Raw genomic sequence first — 21386 nt, 5'->3', positions numbered from 1 at the left:
CTTAGTTTTCTTCTTGGCCTAAAAGTAAAAGGAGGTATTAATAACTTTTTAGAGAACTGAGCAGAAAAGACAAAAATAGAAATGAAAATGCACACTTGAACGCGATTTATGTTGTTGTTGTGATCAAGTGCTACTAACTGCCAGCAAGTTGGGTATTTGTAATAACGGATTTCAACGTTTGCATACTTTTATCTGTCGCATCAGCTCGAGATATTATTCTCAATAACTCCAGACATATTTCCACATTTTCTAATTCACAACCGCTGACAGTATGTGAGCTACTTGATAAAAGTTCGCGAACAACCTGAAACAGTGGTTTCGCGACTCATGACAAAAAAGCTATGTGGTTAGTATAAAACTACTACATACCTTCTTTCTTTCCAGTTTAACACGCGTAGTCGGCGTTTCTTCAATTTTTTTTATCTTTGTATTTCATGGGCATTTAGCCTTCAACTAATTTTTAGGGAATCTTTTTTTTACACCTAAAATCTGATATATTATGCAAATACAAGGATTACTCTTCGCAGTCGTACAATCTACGCGCTTGCTATTGTGTTGTCTTTTGGGGGATATTAAAAAAGATTAGGTGGGGTGTCTTCTTCTTGGATGGAGTTGTCACTCACAACCCCAAACCGAACAATTCATTATAAGTTTTCGACTTTTTCTTAAAACAAGTTGATGTGGTAAAAGGAAGAGCGGTGCTTTTTTCCTAGATTTACCGACGTGTCTGCTCGTTTGCAGCGGGGGAGAAATAATTTTTTTACTTAGTTTAGGTTGGCAGTCTTTAAATTAAATTTTCTTCACTTTCCGTGTGCCAATCTGGTATGCGTTGAATCTCGTGATGATGACACAAGATATATCGCATTTGCTTCTTCGTTTTAAAACACTCCGCAATGGCGGACGCAAAGCCTATGTACGATGGCACTGAAGGGTCACACTTCCATACAAAAAAAAATGAGAATTCTATTCAAAAAATTTAGACTTCTGTTTAAAAAAACAAAAACTTCTATACAAATAATTGAAGTAACTATTATTGAAAAAAATGCAAACTTCTATTCATAATAATAAAAACTTTCATTGAAAAATTCAAAAAACTTCTGTAAAAAAAAATTGCGAACTTCTATAAAAAACTTTGGAACTTCTATAACTTTTTTTGAAAGGTTCTATCGGCTACCGTAAAATTAATGAAACTAAATTATAAACAAACATGGACGCCGTGCTGGAGCAAATTGTACGCAGCCAGGTAGAAACGTACATGATGAATACTTCAAAGTCAACAGCAGGTAGTTATTGTAATGCAAACAACCCCGATGACGGTTCTTCAAGTTCTTCGAGCACTAGTAGTGCTAACAAAAAACGGAAAACAGAAACTCGTCTTGGCAATTTATTGTCAAAATTCGTCAAAAAGCCTCATCATCCTCTTCGAAAAGTTACACACCTCGAAAGATCAAAAAAGTACAAGTGAAATGGGAGCGATATAATCCATCGAGAGAAGGATACAAAATAGTAAAACAGAAAGATGGGGGTGGATATCGATTCATCAAGGTGAAAGTTGGAACACCATTGAATTTTGAAGAGCTTAAGTACAAAGCTTTGAAGTTGTATTTTGACCAAAATGACTGTAATAGTTACATGGAGGCAGAATCAGAGTGCATGAAGTCGTTATGTGGTCCAAATGGGGAAACATTAGATGAAGATGAAGACCTTTGGGCATACATTGAAAGGAAAGGTCTATTTTTATCGAAGTGTTGGTTTGTTTTATCAACTAAATCTGTAGCATATGACCATGATAACGAGTATGAAGAAGCTGGTCAGGAAACTTTTAATAAACAAAATGATTACGTTGAAACTTTCACTGAGAACTTTTGCCATGCAATAACAGAACCAAAGGAAATTAGCAGGCGACGTATATGTTCTGTTTGTCATTGCAGCTATATCGGAAACCAATGTATTATTTGCATCCAAAATAATGAGTATAGTGCTTCTTGTATTGCAGATAGCAACTTGAACTTGTTTGGCAATTTGTTTGAACCTTCTTGTGTTGATGATGACTCTCAACTTTCAAATGAAAACGAAGAAGAAAGGCCATCTTTAAATCAATTGAGAAAAAGAAGGATTCAAACTTTAGCTGGAGCTTCAATAGCTATGGTGGGAACGAGCCTTCAAATTTGAATAATGCAAGCGCAAGTTCTGATGTTACAGACGTAGTACAGCACATTGCTAAAATACACCGCATGACGATAAAGAAAGATTTGATGGATTTATTTATTACTAAACAGGTGAGACCATTTTGTATTTTACAATAATTAAGACCCACTCTGAATACAATAAAACAATAATAAAAGCACATGTCTTATTGAATTAGTTATCTTCTATAAAGTCCAGGTATCCTAAGTCATAAAGTCTAAAGTATTCAGTTCATTATTTTATGTTGCTCTTCTATAATAACAGTTATCTTGTTGCATATATAGAGTATAACACAATGACACAATGTATTTTGGTTTTCATCTTAGATCAATGTGACAGATGACATCCGATATATATGGATTGATCCTCGTGGCCAAGAAGAAAATGGTGCAGGGTCAGGTGTTTCTCGGGATATTTATTCTTCATTCTGGAATGAAGTATACAATGCATACTTGTATGGCGAGCAAGAAAGAGTGCCACAAGTTCGGCATGATTTGTACAAACAAGAGTGGCGTGCAATTGGCATGATCATTTTAAAGGGGTATGTTGACACTGGTTACTTTTCAATCAGTTTGAGTCGAGCATTTTTATGTTTTTGTTTGTTCGGAGAAGTTCCAGAAGAGCTGCTGATATCTTCATTCCTGAAATACTTGTCATCAGATGAAAGTCAGTTGGTGACAAAAGCCATTGGTAAAAACGAAGGTGAGAATGTTATTCACAGTGATGAATTTGCTGAAATTTTGGAACAATTCAAATGTAAAACTGTAGTAACAGAATCAAATGTGAAAACAGTTATCATTGAATTAGCTCGCCAGGAACTTGTACAGAAAAGTCACATTATAGCCTCATCTTGGGAAATTGCCTTTTCAGAGCTTAAAAAGAAGCCAGAATTTTCATCCATGGAGAATATTGTGAAGTTTTACGAAAGATTGGAACCAACCACAAAAAAGGTTGTAGCCTTGTTCAAAAATGTCCATACGAGTAGCAGTGCTGAACAAGACTCATTCAATTATTTAAAGCGGTATGTGAGAGGTTTGGAAACCATTATGTTGAAAAAATTCAGGAAGTTCATAACAGGCTCAGATAACATGGTTGTTGATACAGTAGAAAAAATTTTCACGCGACCGGAATCGAATTTTAGTCGTAGACCAGTAGCCCACACATGCACACCAAGCTTAGAACTTCCTTCAACTTATAATAATTATTGCGAACTCCGGTAAGAATTCAGCAATATATTGCAGTCATCTGAATGGGAGCTGGACATCATTTTAACTGATTTTGGATCCTTTTTTTTGTTTTGTTGTTATGTTTGAACTGACAGACAATAGAGTTTCCAGTATTCTGTTTTTTTAACACTTTTTTATACAATTTTTAACAGGGTTTTTAGGTCCAATAAAAAACTTTGTTTCGATTTATTTTAATTGTGTTTTTTTTATCAATTGTATAAATATCTGGGAAAATTGAAGAATGCCTGAAAATTATGAAGGGGTCTGTTTCATACTTCGATATTAGACACGTAATACTAAATTTGGATTAAAAAAAAGTTTAAACAGTTAACTATGTTCTATGAATACTGTTCGATCTTTGATAACAAGTACATGTAGAGACGTAACGCATCTGAAACAACATTAGGAAAGTCCCATCCATTTTGCTGCATCAAAGTTTGTGCGAACTCCTTAAACTCGGGGGAAACATCTTCAACTGTGTTGTGGGTAACGCATGGATAAAATTGTTCAATTTCATCAGCATCTACGTTTATTAGACAATCAGTGGAATGATACAAATGTGGCAAGTAATACATTACATCCGGTCTTCCACGAGGGGCAGAGTTCCTACTCTTAGAAATAATGTGTGAATTCCACTCATCCCGAACAGTCTGTAACTCCTTGCAGATTAACGGCATAAAGCAAAAACATATGCAATCGACTAACGCAGGATCCGAACTCGTAAAAACATTTAGGTCGGTCATATCTCTGAAAAATGATTTCCACCAACCAATGCGATCACGCTGTAAGGTAGACCAGTAGGACTCAATTCTTTGATTTTCCGGAGAAGAGATAATACTAAAAGAACCCCAGCTGTTTTGACTGTCAGTTGAACTATGTAAATAAACATGAATTGGCTTAATCAAAGAATGTTCGGTACCGTCATCTGCCTTGATCTGACTGGGTATCCCTCCCAATTTCTTGATCGAGTCTAAATAAAATTTTGCTACGATTTCCGGGAGTTTATTGGAGGATCCCACTTCAAGCCAGATTAATTTTCTCGAGAAGCCATCAATACAACCGTGGATCGAAAAACCAAAGGGTTTCAATTTGTCATGACCGACAATGTGCCATGCGTAATTAGGCCCTCGCAAAACATATTTGCGTCTGTGAAGTCGTCTGTTTTTTCGAAGAATTACTCCTTCGGGGTTTAACGATTTTATTATCAATCTGACGTCTTCGTGACGACAAATAATTGACCTAGACATCATTGCTGCTCGCATTCTACGATAACCTAAGGTGGAACCACTACCATTCATCTCCTGCTGGATTGCTTGAACAAGTTCCTGATTAGAATTACGATTTCCCTCTACAGCTCTACGTTTCAAGCCATGCTGTCTGAGTCTTCGTTTAAGAGTCGATAAACTAATTTCAATCCCATGAACATGTTTCAATAACCCAATTATTTCAGAATATGAAAAGCCTTTTACAAAATAGTCTCGGATGACGTCCATCCTTCCTCTTCAGCTCTTCCTCAGATCATCTCTATTTGGCTTGATCAAGAATTTTCAAGTTTTAAAAACTGTGGAGAGTTTCAAATATTTATGAAAAAAATAAAATGTGCTATAAAAGTTTCAAAAACAATTTGTAGAAGTTTCAAAAATTTTTGTAGAAGTTCCAAAAACGTTTCTAAAACCTTGAGAGATTTTATAAAAGGTTCAGTTTTTTGTATGGAAGTTTCAATTTTTTGTATGGAAGTTTCAATTTTTTGTATGGAAGTTTCAATTTTTTGTATGGAAGTTTCAATTTTTTGTATGGAAGTTTCAATTTTTTGTATGGAAGTTTCAATTTTTTGTATAGAAGTTTCAATTTTTTATATGGAAGTGTGACCCTTCAGTGCCATCGTACCTATGGTTGTGGTATTTTTTAATTCCTTATATCTTTCAAAAACAAAATTTTTAGTAGAAAGGAATGTTTTTTTCTTTATTAACTATATTTTACTTACCTATTAAGCACAACTTGTTTTTGCTCGGGAGGTGAGATATTAACATAATAGTTTAATAACATAAATTCCAAAAAAGAATAAATAATATCCGATAAGTTAAAAATATGTACACAACATCTACGAGTAAATTTCTATTCTCCTGTTTCGTCTTCAACTGAATCGGATTTTAAATAAAATTTTACTATTTCGGCACCATCTGTTCCATCATCTTCATCATCCGTCTCCTCTACTTTTATAGCATCTTGAAGTTCAACAAACTTCGAGTTTTTATTTTGAACTGCTGTCTCGTTTACTTGAAGAATATACTCACCCTCCCCCACTTCAGTCATACACACTCCTCCCTCCTGGAGAATATTACCGTCCTCTTGTAACTGTAGTATGGGTGTGTCTCCATCTTCACCTACCACTATGAGTCCTTCGACAGTTAGTTCTCCTTCTTTGTGTGACTCAATAGCGTGCGCATTTAATTCTTCTTCAGTTTGAAACACAGACAGGCAATATCCACAAGTATATATACAATTCTCCGACACAGCTTCATTCTCCGACACGGCCTCGTTATCCGATATGGCTTCATTATCCGACACGGCTTCATTCGACTGACGCGTCGCCTCGTCTATAGATTTATCTTCGTTAACAACATCACAAAAGTCGCCACTAGAAGCAACGGCGTTTTGTTTATTCGAACTTTCCTGGTTTTCCTTGTTTTCATCGACTTCTGTTTTATCGGATTTTACCTGCTTTGTTCCCTTCTTTGTTTTTTTTCGTTTACTAGACGAGGCTGGTTCATCTACAACAACTTCGATGTATTTATCAAGTAAATCATCAAACTTATGTGTTTGTGCGTGTTTTTTTAAGGTTGAAGGCCACATAAAGGTCTTCTCGCATTTTTTGCATTTATAAACCATAGTTGGCTCAAATTCTGTAAGTTCGACGCTTTCGGTTTTCTTCTGAACTGCTTCTTTGTGATTGACGATTTGGTGATAATGATATTCTTTCATGAAGCGAAACTCCTTGCCACACTCCTCGCACCTAAGAGTAATGTTTATTGTTAAAAAAAAAGAAAACGTATGAAAAACAGATAGAATGAATAGGTGGTGTTGATTATTTCGTTGCAGTGCGATCTCTAATTCACCGCAAAAAATTGTAGGTTTCGCAACATTGAATCCTTTTTTCCTGGTCAAAGTTGAAAAATTTACAATTTTTCACGTCAATTAAATCAAGGGAAAAATGCATTTGTTCGGGAAATGAATTTCCGCAACAACCGCCGTTTATTTGCATAATTAAAATATTCTTGTGCTAAAATGGTAATGCAATGCGAGAAGCGGTCGATAAAAGTTCTTTTGTTTTCTTTTAATGAAATTTAATGAGGAATAGTCCAAATCGCCAAAATTGACTTGTGCAAAAATAGCGCAAATATTTACTCGCGTACATTTTTTACGCTTTTTATTCACGATATCAACTAATTTAAAACTAACACGAATTATTAATTAATTAATGACACAAAAGCTAAAGATAAACAAAATCAATGCACGTTAATTTCCGGTTATAAAGTGTTGACTGAAAAATCATTTTGTTCAAAACTTGGGAAGCTACGGGTGTATCCTTAATTTACACCTGTGGTGGAGAGTGAGAAAACATACTTGTGTTGAACACTCTTTTTCTTCTTCTTCACTTTCATCAGTTTTTCCTCCTTCGTTAAAGGTTTCTTTTTCAATATATGAACGTTTTTTACGTGCGTTTGCAGCATCTGTTGGGTTTTAAAGTATTGCTAACAGAACAAAAATACATTTAGTAACATTAAACAAACGTTTGTAATATCCAAAAACAAACAAAAATTTATACGAAATCCATCATAAATCGACGAATCCCTTTTGCGAGTCCAACTATTAGACTTGAGGAATTTACAAGCAAAAATGTTTGCCTTGATAATAAAAATCTGCTTACCATGCATTCTTGACATCTATATTTCGACACACCAGTGTGAACAAACATGTGTTCAGTTAGGTATGACTTGCGATGAAACGCTGCGTCACACTGTGAGCATTTAAACGGTTTTTCGCCAACGTGCAACCGCATGTGATGCACGCAGTCGTGGTTGTAAGCAAATGTGCGTGGACAGTAAGAACATTTAAAAGGTTTTTCCTCGTCTGGCACGTGAATTTTTCTGTGAAACGCGAGATGGGTTTTCGTAGAGAATCTTTTGCTGCAGGTTTCGCATTGATATTCCTTTTCCACTAAACTGTTGCATTGTCTAAAAAAGAAAGCACATACTTTGAAGAGCTAAAACAAACAAACAAACACAACAAACACACAAAAGAATTGTACAGACGTAGTTTCTGGGCCATTTCCCAAAATTAACAAAATATCATCAACTGGCCAATACCCTGTAGCTGGAAGTATGTGGAAACTGTGCACAATACTCTGTAGCTGGAAGTGTGTGAAAACTGTTCACAATAGCCTGGAGCTGGAAGTGTGTGAAAACTGTGCACATTACTCTGTAGCTGGAAGTGTGTGAAAACTGTGCACAATACCCTGTAGCTGGAAGTATGTGAAAACTGTTCACAATACCCTGTAGCTGGATGTGTGTGAAAACTGTGCACAATATCCTATAGCTCAAAGTGTGTAAACTGTGCACAATACCCTGAAGCTGGAAGTGTGTGAAAACTGTGCACAAGACTCTGTAGCTGGAAGTGTGTGAAAACTGTGCACAATACACTGTAGCTGGATGTGTGTGAAAACTGTGCACAATACTCTGTAGCTGGAAGTATGTGAAAACTGTGCACAATACTCTGTAGCTGGAAGTGTGTGAAAACTGTTCACAATACCCTGGAGCTGGAAGTGAATGGAAACTGTGCACAAACAGCGGATACACAAATAACATTCAAAATAAAGTAGTTACACATTTATTTCATTACTTATCTAAATCAATGACACGTAAACTTAGGATATGCTGTGTCTCATGCCGACGTCACTCACGACTCTTACAAGCTAATTAACATTTTGCTCCCTATTGAACTGAACAAATTTCCAAAATATTAAGTTTTAAAAATCTATAATGGCGAATATTTTGATTTTTTAATTGAATGCATTTCTATGTTTTTTTATATTTGGCGTAATATACTTAGTATACTTCATTTTTCCCCCTAAAAATATGGGATCAAAATCCAGTTTTGAGCTCTGAACTGGGAAACTTTTTTGAATAATTTTAAGGCTCATAATCTTCTTAGGGACAGCTAATGTTGAGTTTACATTTTTTAGTGGCCTTGTTAAAAAAACTGAAATCTACATGTCTTAATACGTTATAATTTTATTTTTATTTAGGTTTACCTCGCTTTCCCAGGTTGTTACTCGTTTTTAAAAAAGGGGCATTTACTTTAAAGGGGCGAATAATGGATTGGGACTAACCTTTTATGATGTTCCAGTTCTTGTGGAGTCATAAATCTCTTACCACAACCGGGGCAAGCATGAGGACCAACACCTGTGTGTCTGTTCAAATGATTCTGCAAGTTTCTTTTGGTGGGAAACACTTTCGTGCAAATGGTACACTGATACGCGCCGATGTTGGCGTGAAGTTTGCGTTTGTGGTCTTTAAGTTTTTTCTCCGTCGTGTACGACCGAACACATTCTTCACATTTAAACGGGCGTACTTCTCCGTTATCACGATGCCATGGAAACAACGGCGGCGGCTTTGTTGTATTTTGTGGTGGCGGTGGTTCGTTGCTTATTTTATGCTCGGGAGAGTTCACTGAAAAATAATTAAATTTGGGTACTGGACAGATTAAGTTCAAGCTTGGTAGCTAGGAAAAGATTGAAAAAAATGTAGATCTAACGAAATAGAAACTTTAACCAACAACGTTAAAATTGCACTTGGATGAAAAATGGCAGTCATCTTATTTCTAGCGTGCGACAAGACAAGTGGCGTGCGAGATGACAGTGGCGTGCGAGATGACAGTGGCGTGCGAGATGACAGTGGCGTGCGAGATGACAGTGGCGTGCGAGATGACAGTGGCATGCGAGATGACAGTGGCGTGCGAGATGAAAGTGGCGTGCGAGATAACAGTGGCGTGCGAGATGACAGTGGCGTGCGAGATGACAGTGACGCGTGAGATGACAGTGGCGTGCGAGATGACAGTGTCGTGTGACACGTGTCATTACTAGAACTCGCCTTGTGATCATAGGTCGTATTTGGTTAATTGCAAGATTTGTCTAAAGAGCTATCATAGTGTGAGAAGTAAATACAACCTTGTTTTTAGCAATGCATCCTAAACACACACCTTGTTTGTAAAAGTCGGTTATATTATATTCTGTGTTTGCAGTTTCAGCCGTGGTGGTTCCTAAGAATACAAACAAAGCGAATTTGTGAAAGTGACTAGTCAGGCACACATGGCGTGTTCTTTGGTGACGTGACAAAGATCTACACTTATGCAAAAGGGGCTTTGATTTAACCTATTCATGAAAATCAATACAAAAACTCATTAGGAAATCTGAATGAATGTATCAAAAATTATCAAGCGCAAGTATTTAAGTTACGTTACCTTCCACTAGCTTCTCTACAGTTACAATATCAGGTTCATTCTACAAAAATAAAACGGATGGTTCTGGATAAGATTTATGTTACGACAATATTGACTATTCACGTCATATGAGCTACGATGCACACATAAAGAAGATATTTCATATCATTCCAAGTATAATAATGCCCTCAATCTCTAAATAAAATCAGTGGATAAAAAATAGGAGTCCAAAATAGTTCAAAAGACATAGTTTAGGAGATACTTAAGTTGACATATTTGACTTTTAAAACTTAATTTTATTAGCAGTATAAAAAGCAAAATAATGTATTATTTTGTGCAACCACGTTTAAAAAAAATCAGACATGTAGACTTTCTTTTTTATTCTGTGGGTTCAGTTGACACAAACACACAATTAATCTGATAACATTAAAAACGCAAAGGTGTACATTTTTCAGAGTAATTTATCCCAATTTTCCGACAAATATCACTGGAAAAGTAACTAATTTAAAAACATTAGGAAAAACAAGTGCATTTAACAACATATGACAGGTTATTGAATTATTTTCAAGATTAAAGCAAAACGTATCATCTATCTACAACGTATCTGTTCCTTACAAAATCCAACTGCATCGAAAGTCTTCTTGAATTAAACCTCCTGACTTTCTTTTGACCGACAAAAAACTCTTACATTATTAAGATTTCGGATTACATTCCAAGATCACTCGGATTACATCCGAGATCACTTAAACTTGTGGCTTAACCCGGCATTAATACCACGGAATTACATTTTGGATTTAGTCTCCTTTGTTAATTCTAAACCAATGAACGCAATCGTAATCTTTTTGTTCCTTTCGCCTACTTTTATTTCTTTTTTTGTTTTTAAACTTGTAGGATCCAACTTTATGGTCAAATCTTAGATATCTTAAACTTCATAACATTTTTAGTCATGTCGCAGGTATAATAAACATTTCCAAAAAATCGCTACACCACAAGCAATGATATTTAATAAATTGATATACCAAAATGTTTTTGTTTCTTTCTTATGAATGTTAAGTGTAGTGCAGTATTGTTTTATTAATTTTCACAGGTTACTTTTTTACGAGCATCTAATTCTGAAGTCCGATCGGCTTGCGTTTTTTTTTACCGCTTTGGGCAACTTAAACTTATGACCCTTGCTTTGCACGCAAACAGTAACACGTTCGTTTGTTCTAGCTTGTATCTCAATAAAATATTTTGCAAGTTTGAGATAATACCATGGGATAATACCTATTTATTTCAAACGACGGAACAACATTGTAGAAGTTCTGTACAAAACAGGCTACTGGCGACCTTGAAAGGTATAGGGAACAAAATTACACAAGACGAACAAGATTCTGAAATCTTTTAGCCTGCAAGGGCTTTTCATATAATTTCTAAATTAAACGAGCAGAGAAAAAAAAAGGAAGTAAAAAAATTACACATACCAACTTCTGTAGCAGCGTGTTTATGAACGTTCTTCCTGCTTCAATATCATTTGTCTCGCCTTCACAACTTTTCCAGTAATTATTAATAAGATGTTGATATTTGCCAGCAACGTCTTCTTCAGATTCCCATGTTGCCTGCCATTGTATTTTGTAATAACGTCTGTTATCCTGCACAAAGTGAATAACTGAGCGTATTGAACCATACAAATGTGAACAATTAACTCTGAACTTGGCTCCTATAAATCGCTTTGACGCTTTTGATTTTATATTTTTCTCTGACTAAAGCTGTAATATTGACAATACAATTTCAAAATTTGCTTTCGTAAATAAGCTATCTAAACACATTCACAATTTTTCACAACCACAATAACTCCTTAATGTGATTTCCTAGCTGTCAAACTAACCACACAATTTCCTTGCCTCTATAAAGGTTTGCACAAGTCTTTTTAAATACCCTGGCAAGAGACGCCAAATGCCAAAATAATTCTGAAGCCCTCACCTTCTTTGACTATGATATAGGAAAAATACATTACACAGAAAAGAAGCATTAATGCATGTACTGTTCGTTGCAGTGCAGTGAAACAATTTTCGCTCAAAGTTCTGTTTATGCTTTATCACGTCTAATGACTTGCTTGTGTAATGTAAATGAGAACACCAGAAAACTTAAAAAAAAAATTTTTCGACACAATCTTTGACAATTACAGGTACAAGTAATTACAGTAATGAGTGCTATTATACGTCTCTTGATAAAGATCCAATTTAAGTTTTCCAAACTGATTTTTAATACTTAATTTTATGTACTACAAATCTGCTTCACCTTGCACCATTCGGCCTTGCATCAATGCATCACATATTATTTATACAGTACAAAAACATTGTTTGAAGCGACTACATTTAACTTCACACGGGAATAAATAAAATGAACATTGGTACTTACGACTCCAACACAACTATCCAAAACTTTAAGTGCAACAGGATCACTAATAGCTATCTCCATTGTTAAACCTATTCTAAATAGAAACATGTGAGATGATAAACATTAATATTATACATTAACAAAAGAAATTTATTCTGTGCACTCCAGAAATGGAAACTTTGATCTATATTGTTTTCTACAAATAAAGTAATATTGCCTTGTTGTGAATCAAGAAGAAATAACAGTCAGATTGAATAATTGGCTGCAAAATCAAAAACTAACTCTTATTAAGAAAGACTGATATGTTTATGATTAATCTATTTGTGTGTATAAAAAAAATGATATTGATGTTGTGTAACAATAAAACAATAGAAAGTATTTCATCCATATTTTTATAAGAAAGTGAAAATTTAAAATCATTTTGGGATATACTTATGCAAAAACACAATTAGGTTTGAGTATACTTACGTTATGCTTATTGGGGAAACAAAATAAAAAGTAAAAATGTTGCCTTGTAGGAAAGATGAAATGGAAATACACTAGGCCATGTTTATTATTACTAGTCTTATTCTGTGTCTGATTAAAACATCCATAAAAAAAATACAAAGACTGGAGAATATGCTTAGCATATGCTTAAAAAATTTCCCCATCTGTACCTGAATACACTATAAGCTGTGTGCTTATAATTTAACAGAAGAGTTTATAGCTTGACAACAAAAATATAACAGTAATAAATTACATCAACATGATTCTAAATTATCATTTTCAATATCAGCACCTAAAACCTTTTGGTCATAGTGACTGCCTAGAATTTGAAGTGGCCTGTCAAGTCTTTTTTTTTAATGAAATTAAATTTATTGTGGAGAAATATAGTAGAGTAACCAGGGTTTTTTAACATAATAAGAACGCATCATAAAATTCTTATGATGATCTTTGTCACTACTCATGGGACAAATGCTTTAAAAATTAGAAGTATGAAATTCCATGCTAGAAAACCGGCACATATATTTTGTTGATAATATATTTTGTTGATAATATAACACAGACACTAATCAAATAGCTATGCTGGATAAACAATATTTTATTTTGTTGCTACAATTTTAGAAGCATCTTTTCGCTCATGAAAGGCATGATTAGCTGCCAGTCAATTTGACTGTCTGTTTCCTATCCCGACGGTGGTCAGTGAAAATTGACAAGCTGATATTTTGAGCACTGAACACAAAATAAAATGTAAAAAATATTTCTACTTATAACTCCTACAAAACCATTGTGCTTTCACTATAAAACTATAAAAACTTATGTACATTATTACGATTGCTTTTATATAGTATAATAATTTGCTTAAAAAAATCAACAAAATATACAGTACAGTCCAGATGTAAGCGTACGCGTACGCTCAAGTTTCACACCTTTTTCTCGGAGGCGGTAGTTGTTTGTCTTTTGTTCTTATTAATTATCTTGCGAGTCTTGTAAGTCATTAACTTGCGCGTAATAAACAAAAGATTATTGAAGAAAAAATAGCTTATTATAACTGCGCGTAACTATTGTTAAATAGTGTTAACATAACTATTCCCAATAGCATAATTGCAAATGTTATCAACTCTATCAATGTGACACGAAGAGCCATTGTTTAATATTTTTATTAAACAATTGTTTTGCGTGGAAACTAAATAAACTAGCGAGAAGGCATTGTTGGTTGCGCGGGTTAAATAAAGCTTTTAAGAGATAGAAATTATTATATTTTAACAAAGATTGAAACTTTAATTTTAATAGAAATGTTTTTTTAGATTGCATTTTAAAACTTTAAAAACTAAAAACGGCGATAGAAATGTTTTTTTAGATCGCATTTTAAAAGTTTAAAAAACGAAAAACGGCGATAGAAATGTTTTTTTAGATCGCATTTTTAAAGTTTAAAAACTAAAAACGGCGATAGAAATGTTTTTTTAGACAGCATTTTAAAAGTTTAAAAAACGAAAAACGGCGATAGAAATGTTTTTTTTAGATCGCATTTTTAAAGTTTAAAAACTAAAAACGGCGATAGAAATGTTTTTTTAGATCGCATTTTAAAAGTTTAAAAACGTAAAACGGCGATAGAAATGTTTTTTTTAGATCGCATTTTAAAAGTTTAAAAACGAAAAACGGCGATAGAAATGTTTTTTTAGATCGCATTTTTAAAGTTTAAAAACTAAAAACGGCGATAGAAATGTTTTTTTAGATCGCATTTTAAAAGTATAAAAACGAAAAACGGCGATAGAAATGTTTTTTTTAGATCGCATTTTTAAAGTTTAAAAACTAAAAACGGCGATAGAAATGTTTTTTAGATCGCATTTTTAAAGTTTAAAAACTAAAAACGGCGATAGAAATGTTTTTTTAGATCGCATTTTAAAAGTATAAAAACGAAAAACGGCGATAGAAATGTTTTTTTTAGATCGCATTTTAAAAGTTTAAAAACAAAAAACGGCTATAGAAAAGATTCGTTATATCACATTTTAAAAGTTTAATAACGAAGAGCGGCGATAGAAATGATTTTTTAGAAAGTTACAGAACGAAGAACGGCGATAGGAAAGCTTCGTTAGATAGTGTTTTAAGTATTTAAAATGTTATCAACTCTATCAATGTGACATGGCGATCCATTGTTTGATAGTTTTATAAAATAAAAGATTTGCGCGAAAACTAAATAGACAGCGAGATGCATTGTTTAAATCTTTTAAGAGATAGAGCTGTTGCGCTGAAAAAAAACAAAGACAATGTTTTTAACAATAAAATGTAGGTGATACTATAAAACGTCAAAAGTTATATTTTTAGATTTTTTCTTTCTTCGGTATTAAAATTTAATTTGTTTTTGAAATCTTATCGCGAAGGGAAAAGTCCCGAACGTAGGGTTTTCCCGTTTGCGTTGCTAAACGTTGCTTTTTATAAAAAGAACTTTAAAGTTTCGCATGTTAAGAAATATGTTTCGACGATAAAGAAATATTATTAAAAGTTTTAAAAGTAGCATTAGTTTTTTTTTAAATATTTAGATCATTGCATTTCTTGTTTTTTAAAAGAGCTTGTGTTTTTTAAATATATCAGATTAAAATCGCGTTACTATAATTAGTTTCGTTGTTAAAAAAAATTAAAATTCAATGGCCTTCGCGTTTAATTTTTTCTCGCGCAGAGTATTGTTTTTAAACAATGTTTCTTGCTATGCTTTTGTTTTTAACACGAAGCAATTATATTCGCGCAATTTGAAAGGAACTCGCTATCCTATTGTTTTTTTTAATGAAAGCAATTATTTTTGCAAGTTGAGCGTACGCGTACGCTTACATCTGGACTGTACTGTACCTTCAAATTATGGATTATATACTGAATTACATTCATTGTATGACATATTTTTAAATTATCCATTATGCAGAACCTTGCATATTTATTTATATAAATATACTATAAATCCTATATGTGCAGTATAAATAGAGAATTGAAGCACAAAGTAAAATATTACCTATTTTTAACCAAATTGTTGTTTCAATACCTAAGTGTTTTGTAATTTTAACAAATTTATTCTATAATTAACACTATGATCTTTATTTTTAAATATAGTAACTGTACTGTAAAAAACTCAATATATATAAAACCCACAAACAATGCAATTTAGCTTTGCATTAGGGAAAGTTCCCTCATAATATCTTCATTGCAATCAAAATTCTCATAATCAGGATCTTCGTACTCATCAGAATCAACATCTTCATGTTCATTGTGGGTCTTATTAACAGCATCAGGCTGATCGATATATTGTCTCCTTAAAAACAGAGGATTATCATGTGCTAGCCTCAATTGACATGGAATGTCTTCCTGAACAGTGCCATAATGAGCAACTAAGTCAGTAAGTGTGGGAAATATCGCTGAGAAGCCTTTAATGCGAAAAGAACCATCAACACGCTCAAGCAAGAAGTTGGCCACACCCATTGGTTTCATATGTGCAGGGACCTTCACTGTCATAACATAGCTATCCAAATGACTTGTGCTTTCTCGAATAAAGAAGGACCCAATCGACCTATTTTGTAAAATTTTTTCAGCAATTTCTCTTGAAAACCCAGGCTGGAACCATTCAGAGTCCTTCATTAACTCTTCCTCGGTCATAGTAAATCGTGACACATCCATTTGGACAGAACGAGTATGTGGAATCTTGCTATTCTTTGCATCAACTTGTTGCATATATTCTTGTGCTGTCAAATCATCAACAACATGATAACCATTTTTACCTAGAACCACGTTTTGATAGCTTTGCAGGTCAACATCATTAATAACATCTGAGAATCGAGCTATAGGACTTACAAATCCATGCTTTTTGGCAGAACTACAAGCTGTTTTAATATTTAAAGATTCCATTGAATTCTGGTCTTCAGAAATACTTTTAAACTCTTTTTTCTTCTCCTTTGGTCTATGTTTATTGTCTTCAACAACATGCACATTATTTTTCAAAGAAATGGAATTATTATTTCTTTCAACTTTTTTTTCATTTGAAATTTGGTTTATGGATGTTTCCTTTTTATTTGGATTCTGTGGAGCAGCATTAAAAACATTATCACAAAGATCATCCTTACTATTTAAATCCTGTGTTAATGGAAGAGTTGGTGTATCATCTATGCCAAGGTCAGCTATCAACTTATTTACATCTGAAGAATGACTGTTCCGTGCATTCACCGCATGGCCAGAATACTCATGACCGTGGGCCATTTCAACTTTTGCCCATCGCTTACCACGACTTTGAATATCACTTATAACCTGCTGTTCATTGGCTTCAATCTCAAATAGCTGAACGCGATTCTTCCTCTTTGTAGTATTTTTTGCATAAGCCATTTTAAAAGATTTTGACAAGTTCAAACTTAACTGTTGGGAGTGAACATTCTTCTTTGTTTTAAACATATGTGCTTGAATAAGCTCTTTCTTATCAACAGAAGAGCTTTTAGCTACATAGGCAAACAGCCTCCGTTCTGGTTGGCATGTCGAAAATGCTATCCTTGTGATCCCATGAGCCATTTTCACAGCTGACTCGTTTTGTTTTAATACCTTTATACCTTCATCAGTTATCACTAAAACTACTGGTACACCTTTACCAACATCTTTCATTTCCAGTAATTTTTCATTGACAAAATGTTGTCTCTCTTCACCATTTAACAGAGTTATAGCCACTGAGCCAATGTATTTGCATCCTTTTTGGAAAATTATTCGATCTTGAAACTTTCTCACTGGTGATTTCTTTTTTTGCAGTGGCATTTTCTAGGTTATTCTAAAAAAAATGAAAAATCACAAATATGAAATTATGACGTCATGAGTTAGCATTCAGCATAATTATGGTAACTAAATATTGAAATTTATGTGAAATGTTCAAACGCATCAAAGTGAACGGCCAGAAAACATTTTTAACTCTATATGGGAGGCGCTGATTTAGACTACGTCAACCCTGTCACACAACCTAGTAAAAAAATTTCGAGGATCTAAACGGAATTCTGTCGAATTTACCCGATTCTGAAGATCTAAATTCCGGCTTGTTTTTTGCTTTTTGTTACTGACTATCTCATAACGCGAATTGGATCGACGCATGTTGACCTGACCTGTGTTAGCCAGATTTCGCCCATGAGGCTTTCACCGTTGACCAAGGATCAACCTATGTGGGCCTGACCTATTTTTAGTCAGAAAATCTGAAGTCAGCCAGTCTTGGCTCTAGGTTATCCCGTGAAGCTTTCACCGTGAACTAGAATCAACCTATGTAGGCCTGAACTATTTTTAGTTAGACAGTCTTTAACAAACCTGTCAAAATAGTTTCTATGTATTGATAAGGCTTGTAGGCGTTGTGGTATAAATATCAGTAGAGCATGCGGAAGATTCTTTCCGTTCTTAACATGGCTTGCAAAAGCTTGAGAGAGAGTATAAAGTTAGTTTTCGAAAACTACAATTTTGATGAGCTGCCTCAAATATACTTTGAGGAAGACCTACTAAGTGTTGCAAAAACAACTTACTTATGGTTTTATCCAAAGAGATTCTATGGAGAGTACTACCTTCCTGCCTATGTGAAATCAAAGAAGGATAGTTGTGCAATTACGTTGAAGTTGTTTATGTTTAACTTTTGTTGTTTCTATAATAGCTATGCGTTTTTGTTACTATGACCACCATATCATAGTAGCTGTATTTACGTAGCTAGCTAGGCAGCTAAATACTATTTTTTTATATTCATGCATTTTATCAGGTAAGAATTAATTTATATATAAGTGGGAAAAGTGTGCTGGCCGGCTAGCTCTCTATCTCAATTTTGGTGTTGATTTGTATATATATATTTGATTGGTGCTGACTTTTACTAGCTATCAAGCTAGCTACACAAAATAGTGCTCTGATTGGAGTGCTTTTTTTAAACTTGTGAGCAACAAAAAACCCTAGTCCTACTTTAAATTAGTTTTTCCATGAGGGGCTGGACACCCAATTCCTGTTCTTTTAAGAAAAAGGGGGCTAAAATAACTCTTAATGACACTTTGTGATGATGCTACTTCTATGAGATAAAAAAATATTCGTGACAGGATTTTTTTATATTTTCTGCAGAAAAGTGGTCAAGCGTGACAAAAGTTTATTGTTGCTTGCACCAAACACTCAGGGTGAACTGATAATTAGCCTGTATCAGAATATATAATTAGCAGTTGCAGGATAATTTAACATTGATTTAAAAAATCTGACAGTTTTATTAATTCTGTGTTTACCTTTTTTGTTTCAATTTGTCAATTTGAAATTTCAACTTTTTGGATTTGTCAAACAAAACAATGACCAATTATTTTCTTAAAATGAAAAACTGCAACTAATCAGACTCTCCAAAAAGAAATTTGGATAATAAACGATAAAATTTGTTGATTTCGACAAAATACATCCTGTATATATCGTCCACAGGTTTTACAGTCATGCATCGCCTGCTTAGTATGTTACTTGTTTAATAAAGATATCACAAGCCATCTTGATTAAATTTATATACATATATTTTATATATAATGTAACTTGTGCATCACATGGCATTGATTTGTATCTTTTTCATAAATACCCTCTTCAATTCAAAGAGGCAAAGAGAGGTTAAAGATATAATAACTAAACAACCTGGTGTTAATTCAGTTTATGGTACAATTGTATTCATGTTTCTTAATTTTAAAACGTACTTTCTTTTTTTAGATCAGCTGTTATCAAACCATGCACCATCAGCATTTTCAAAAAATCGTTAACAAGAGAGTAAATTTCGAAGGCATAAAAACTGAAATATTCAAATGCTAATATGAATGCTGAATTGATTGAATAATACTTTATTAAAATTGAACTTCTTCAAAAGTTATTATATTTTTGAATCTTCATGTTCATACATATAACAAGATTTGTATCCTGGAATTTCCAGAATTTCCAGATCAGTATTGAAAATATCCAGTTAAAGTTTTTACTATTATTTGAGAATGTTATATATGTAAAAATTATTATTCTTAATTTTTTATTTATTAAGTTGTATTTTAACATTGCAAGTTAGCTACAATAATAATTAAGAATTAGGATACTCAATAGTTTGTTTATCCCATAATTCTCCGTTTTCAAGGTCTACTTCAAATTTTAGAATCTTTCAGGCTAATGACGGAATTCTTCAAGCCTCAGGGCTTCTTTTTTTCTATTTGAAGTGTTTATGCAGATCTGCGGTGTTTATGAGAATGTTTCGTTACTGTTATCAAGGTCAAAAACGTCTGCATACGAGGTTGTTTTTTGTTCCTGTTAAGCCTATTTTAGGGTTCGCAAAGCCATTTTAGCAAAAGCTTCTGGGGCGCGGCCCCAGACCCTGCTTGGGGGTCTTACAGTGCCCCCTAAAACCCCTAGCTGTATATTCAAATTTTCTTAGTAGACCTACTAAGAAAATTTGCTAGATCTGCTCCTGTATGGCTTGTCAAATATGTTAAATATAACACCCTTGCAGAGCATACTTGTGACATCATGCATAATTAGTGAATCTTCTTAGTCCAAATTCTAAAGAACGAATCAAAAATTTTAAAAAAATATTCAAATTCCTAGACAACCTTTCAAGCTCTTTCATATGCAATTAACTTTATTTTTCTTGGGAGGCAACCTTTAACGATAAAGCAAATTTGGTGCACTCAGTTATTATTGCAATCACATTATGGATAAAACTATACCAAAAGTTGGTTTTGCAACATTACTCAAGAAATGAACCAGTTCTTCATGACCATGTCCTTTACAGTTTTAGCAACGAATTTACTTAATCCCAGCTTTGTGTTTCTTATATACCATTTTTTATATACAAATTGTAATAGCTATTATAGCTATCCTGTTAACTAGGTTCCTCCTTCTGGAGTGAGGATACTTCCACCCCAAGGAAGGAACCTGGCCAAACGGAGCCATTAAAATTGCCCCGTGAAAATCGCGCTGACTGTGGCTTTATAACCTTGCTATATACCCTTAATTAAAAAATATATCAATTAGTTATCAAATGATACCTGCATATAAACAAAAAAAGAGATCCTAGCTAGTTGCTAACAGACAATCCGTAGCAGCTTTGTTGACAATTGGCCATTCCCTAGCCTATGTGGCCTAAAAAAAGGACGGCCAGCCTAGCGATTTTTGTTCTGCACTACACTAACTCACGGTTGTTTCTGAAAGGCCTGATCCTCTTCCATTACGGGGGGCTCCATAGCCCTGGATTATTCAAATACGATAAAAAGCAGTAGTAGTAGGGAGTGAATATGCCCAGGAATTCGCTCCCCCAATACCTCTACCCCCAAAAACCCCGCTTCCACCACTTCCACCCCCACCCCCACCTCCGAAAATAAAGCTGATAAATACCGAAACCCGATAATCCCAATATATATATATATATTTCATCTTTGAAATTAACACCCATTCGGGTACATATTACAAACAATAAGGGAAAGGAATAAAAAAAAAAGAAATAAAAAAACAAAAAATAAAAAAATAAAAAATATATATATTATCGTCTGATGTTGGCCTCTAAAATCTATCTGAAACGCAGTCTGTGTTCGGGGATATACCAATTCTCAATAATCATTCTCAGTTCGTCTATTATTGTTTCGT

The 21386-nt window shown here is 33.9% G+C and overlaps 3 protein-coding genes across 3 annotated transcripts; 1 reads left to right on the top strand and 2 right to left on the bottom strand.

Annotated features, from left to right (window-relative positions):
* The first annotated feature begins 1207 nt into the window (after positions 1-1207).
* Positions 1208-3602, top strand: LOC130625171 (uncharacterized). The gene is made up of 4 exons (XM_057440239.1): positions 1208-1340; positions 1409-2024; positions 2078-2279; positions 2514-3602. The coding sequence occupies exons 1-4, from the start codon at positions 1208-1210 to the stop codon at positions 3405-3407; spliced, it is 1845 nt and encodes a 614-aa protein (XP_057296222.1). The 3' UTR covers positions 3408-3602.
* A 1843-nt stretch (positions 3603-5445) lies between these two features.
* LOC130625491 (putative zinc finger protein 66) lies at positions 5446-12383 on the bottom strand. The gene is made up of 8 exons (XM_057440598.1): positions 12312-12383; positions 11375-11542; positions 9933-9972; positions 9672-9731; positions 8803-9142; positions 7342-7648; positions 7038-7165; positions 5446-6426 (listed from the first exon to the last, which is right to left on the bottom strand). Exons 1-8 carry the CDS (start codon positions 12369-12371, stop codon positions 5529-5531), a joined length of 2001 nt encoding a protein of 666 aa, XP_057296581.1. The 5' UTR covers positions 12372-12383; the 3' UTR covers positions 5446-5528.
* A 456-nt stretch (positions 12384-12839) lies between these two features.
* On the bottom strand, positions 12840-21081 carry LOC130625492 (uncharacterized). The gene is made up of 2 exons (XM_057440599.1): positions 20792-21081; positions 12840-17559 (listed from the first exon to the last, which is right to left on the bottom strand). Exon 2 carries the CDS (start codon positions 17544-17546, stop codon positions 15921-15923), a length of 1626 nt encoding a protein of 541 aa, XP_057296582.1. The 5' UTR covers positions 17547-17559; positions 20792-21081; the 3' UTR covers positions 12840-15920.
* Between the last annotated feature and the right edge of the window lie 305 nt (positions 21082-21386).

The sequence above is a fragment of the Hydractinia symbiolongicarpus genome, chromosome 14 (assembly GCF_029227915.1).
Source record: "Hydractinia symbiolongicarpus strain clone_291-10 chromosome 14, HSymV2.1, whole genome shotgun sequence".
NCBI classification, from domain to species: Eukaryota; Metazoa; Cnidaria; class Hydrozoa; order Anthoathecata; family Hydractiniidae; genus Hydractinia; species Hydractinia symbiolongicarpus.
Note: the sequence above shows the minus strand (reverse complement) of the source record. Positions and strands in the feature narration are given on the sequence as shown.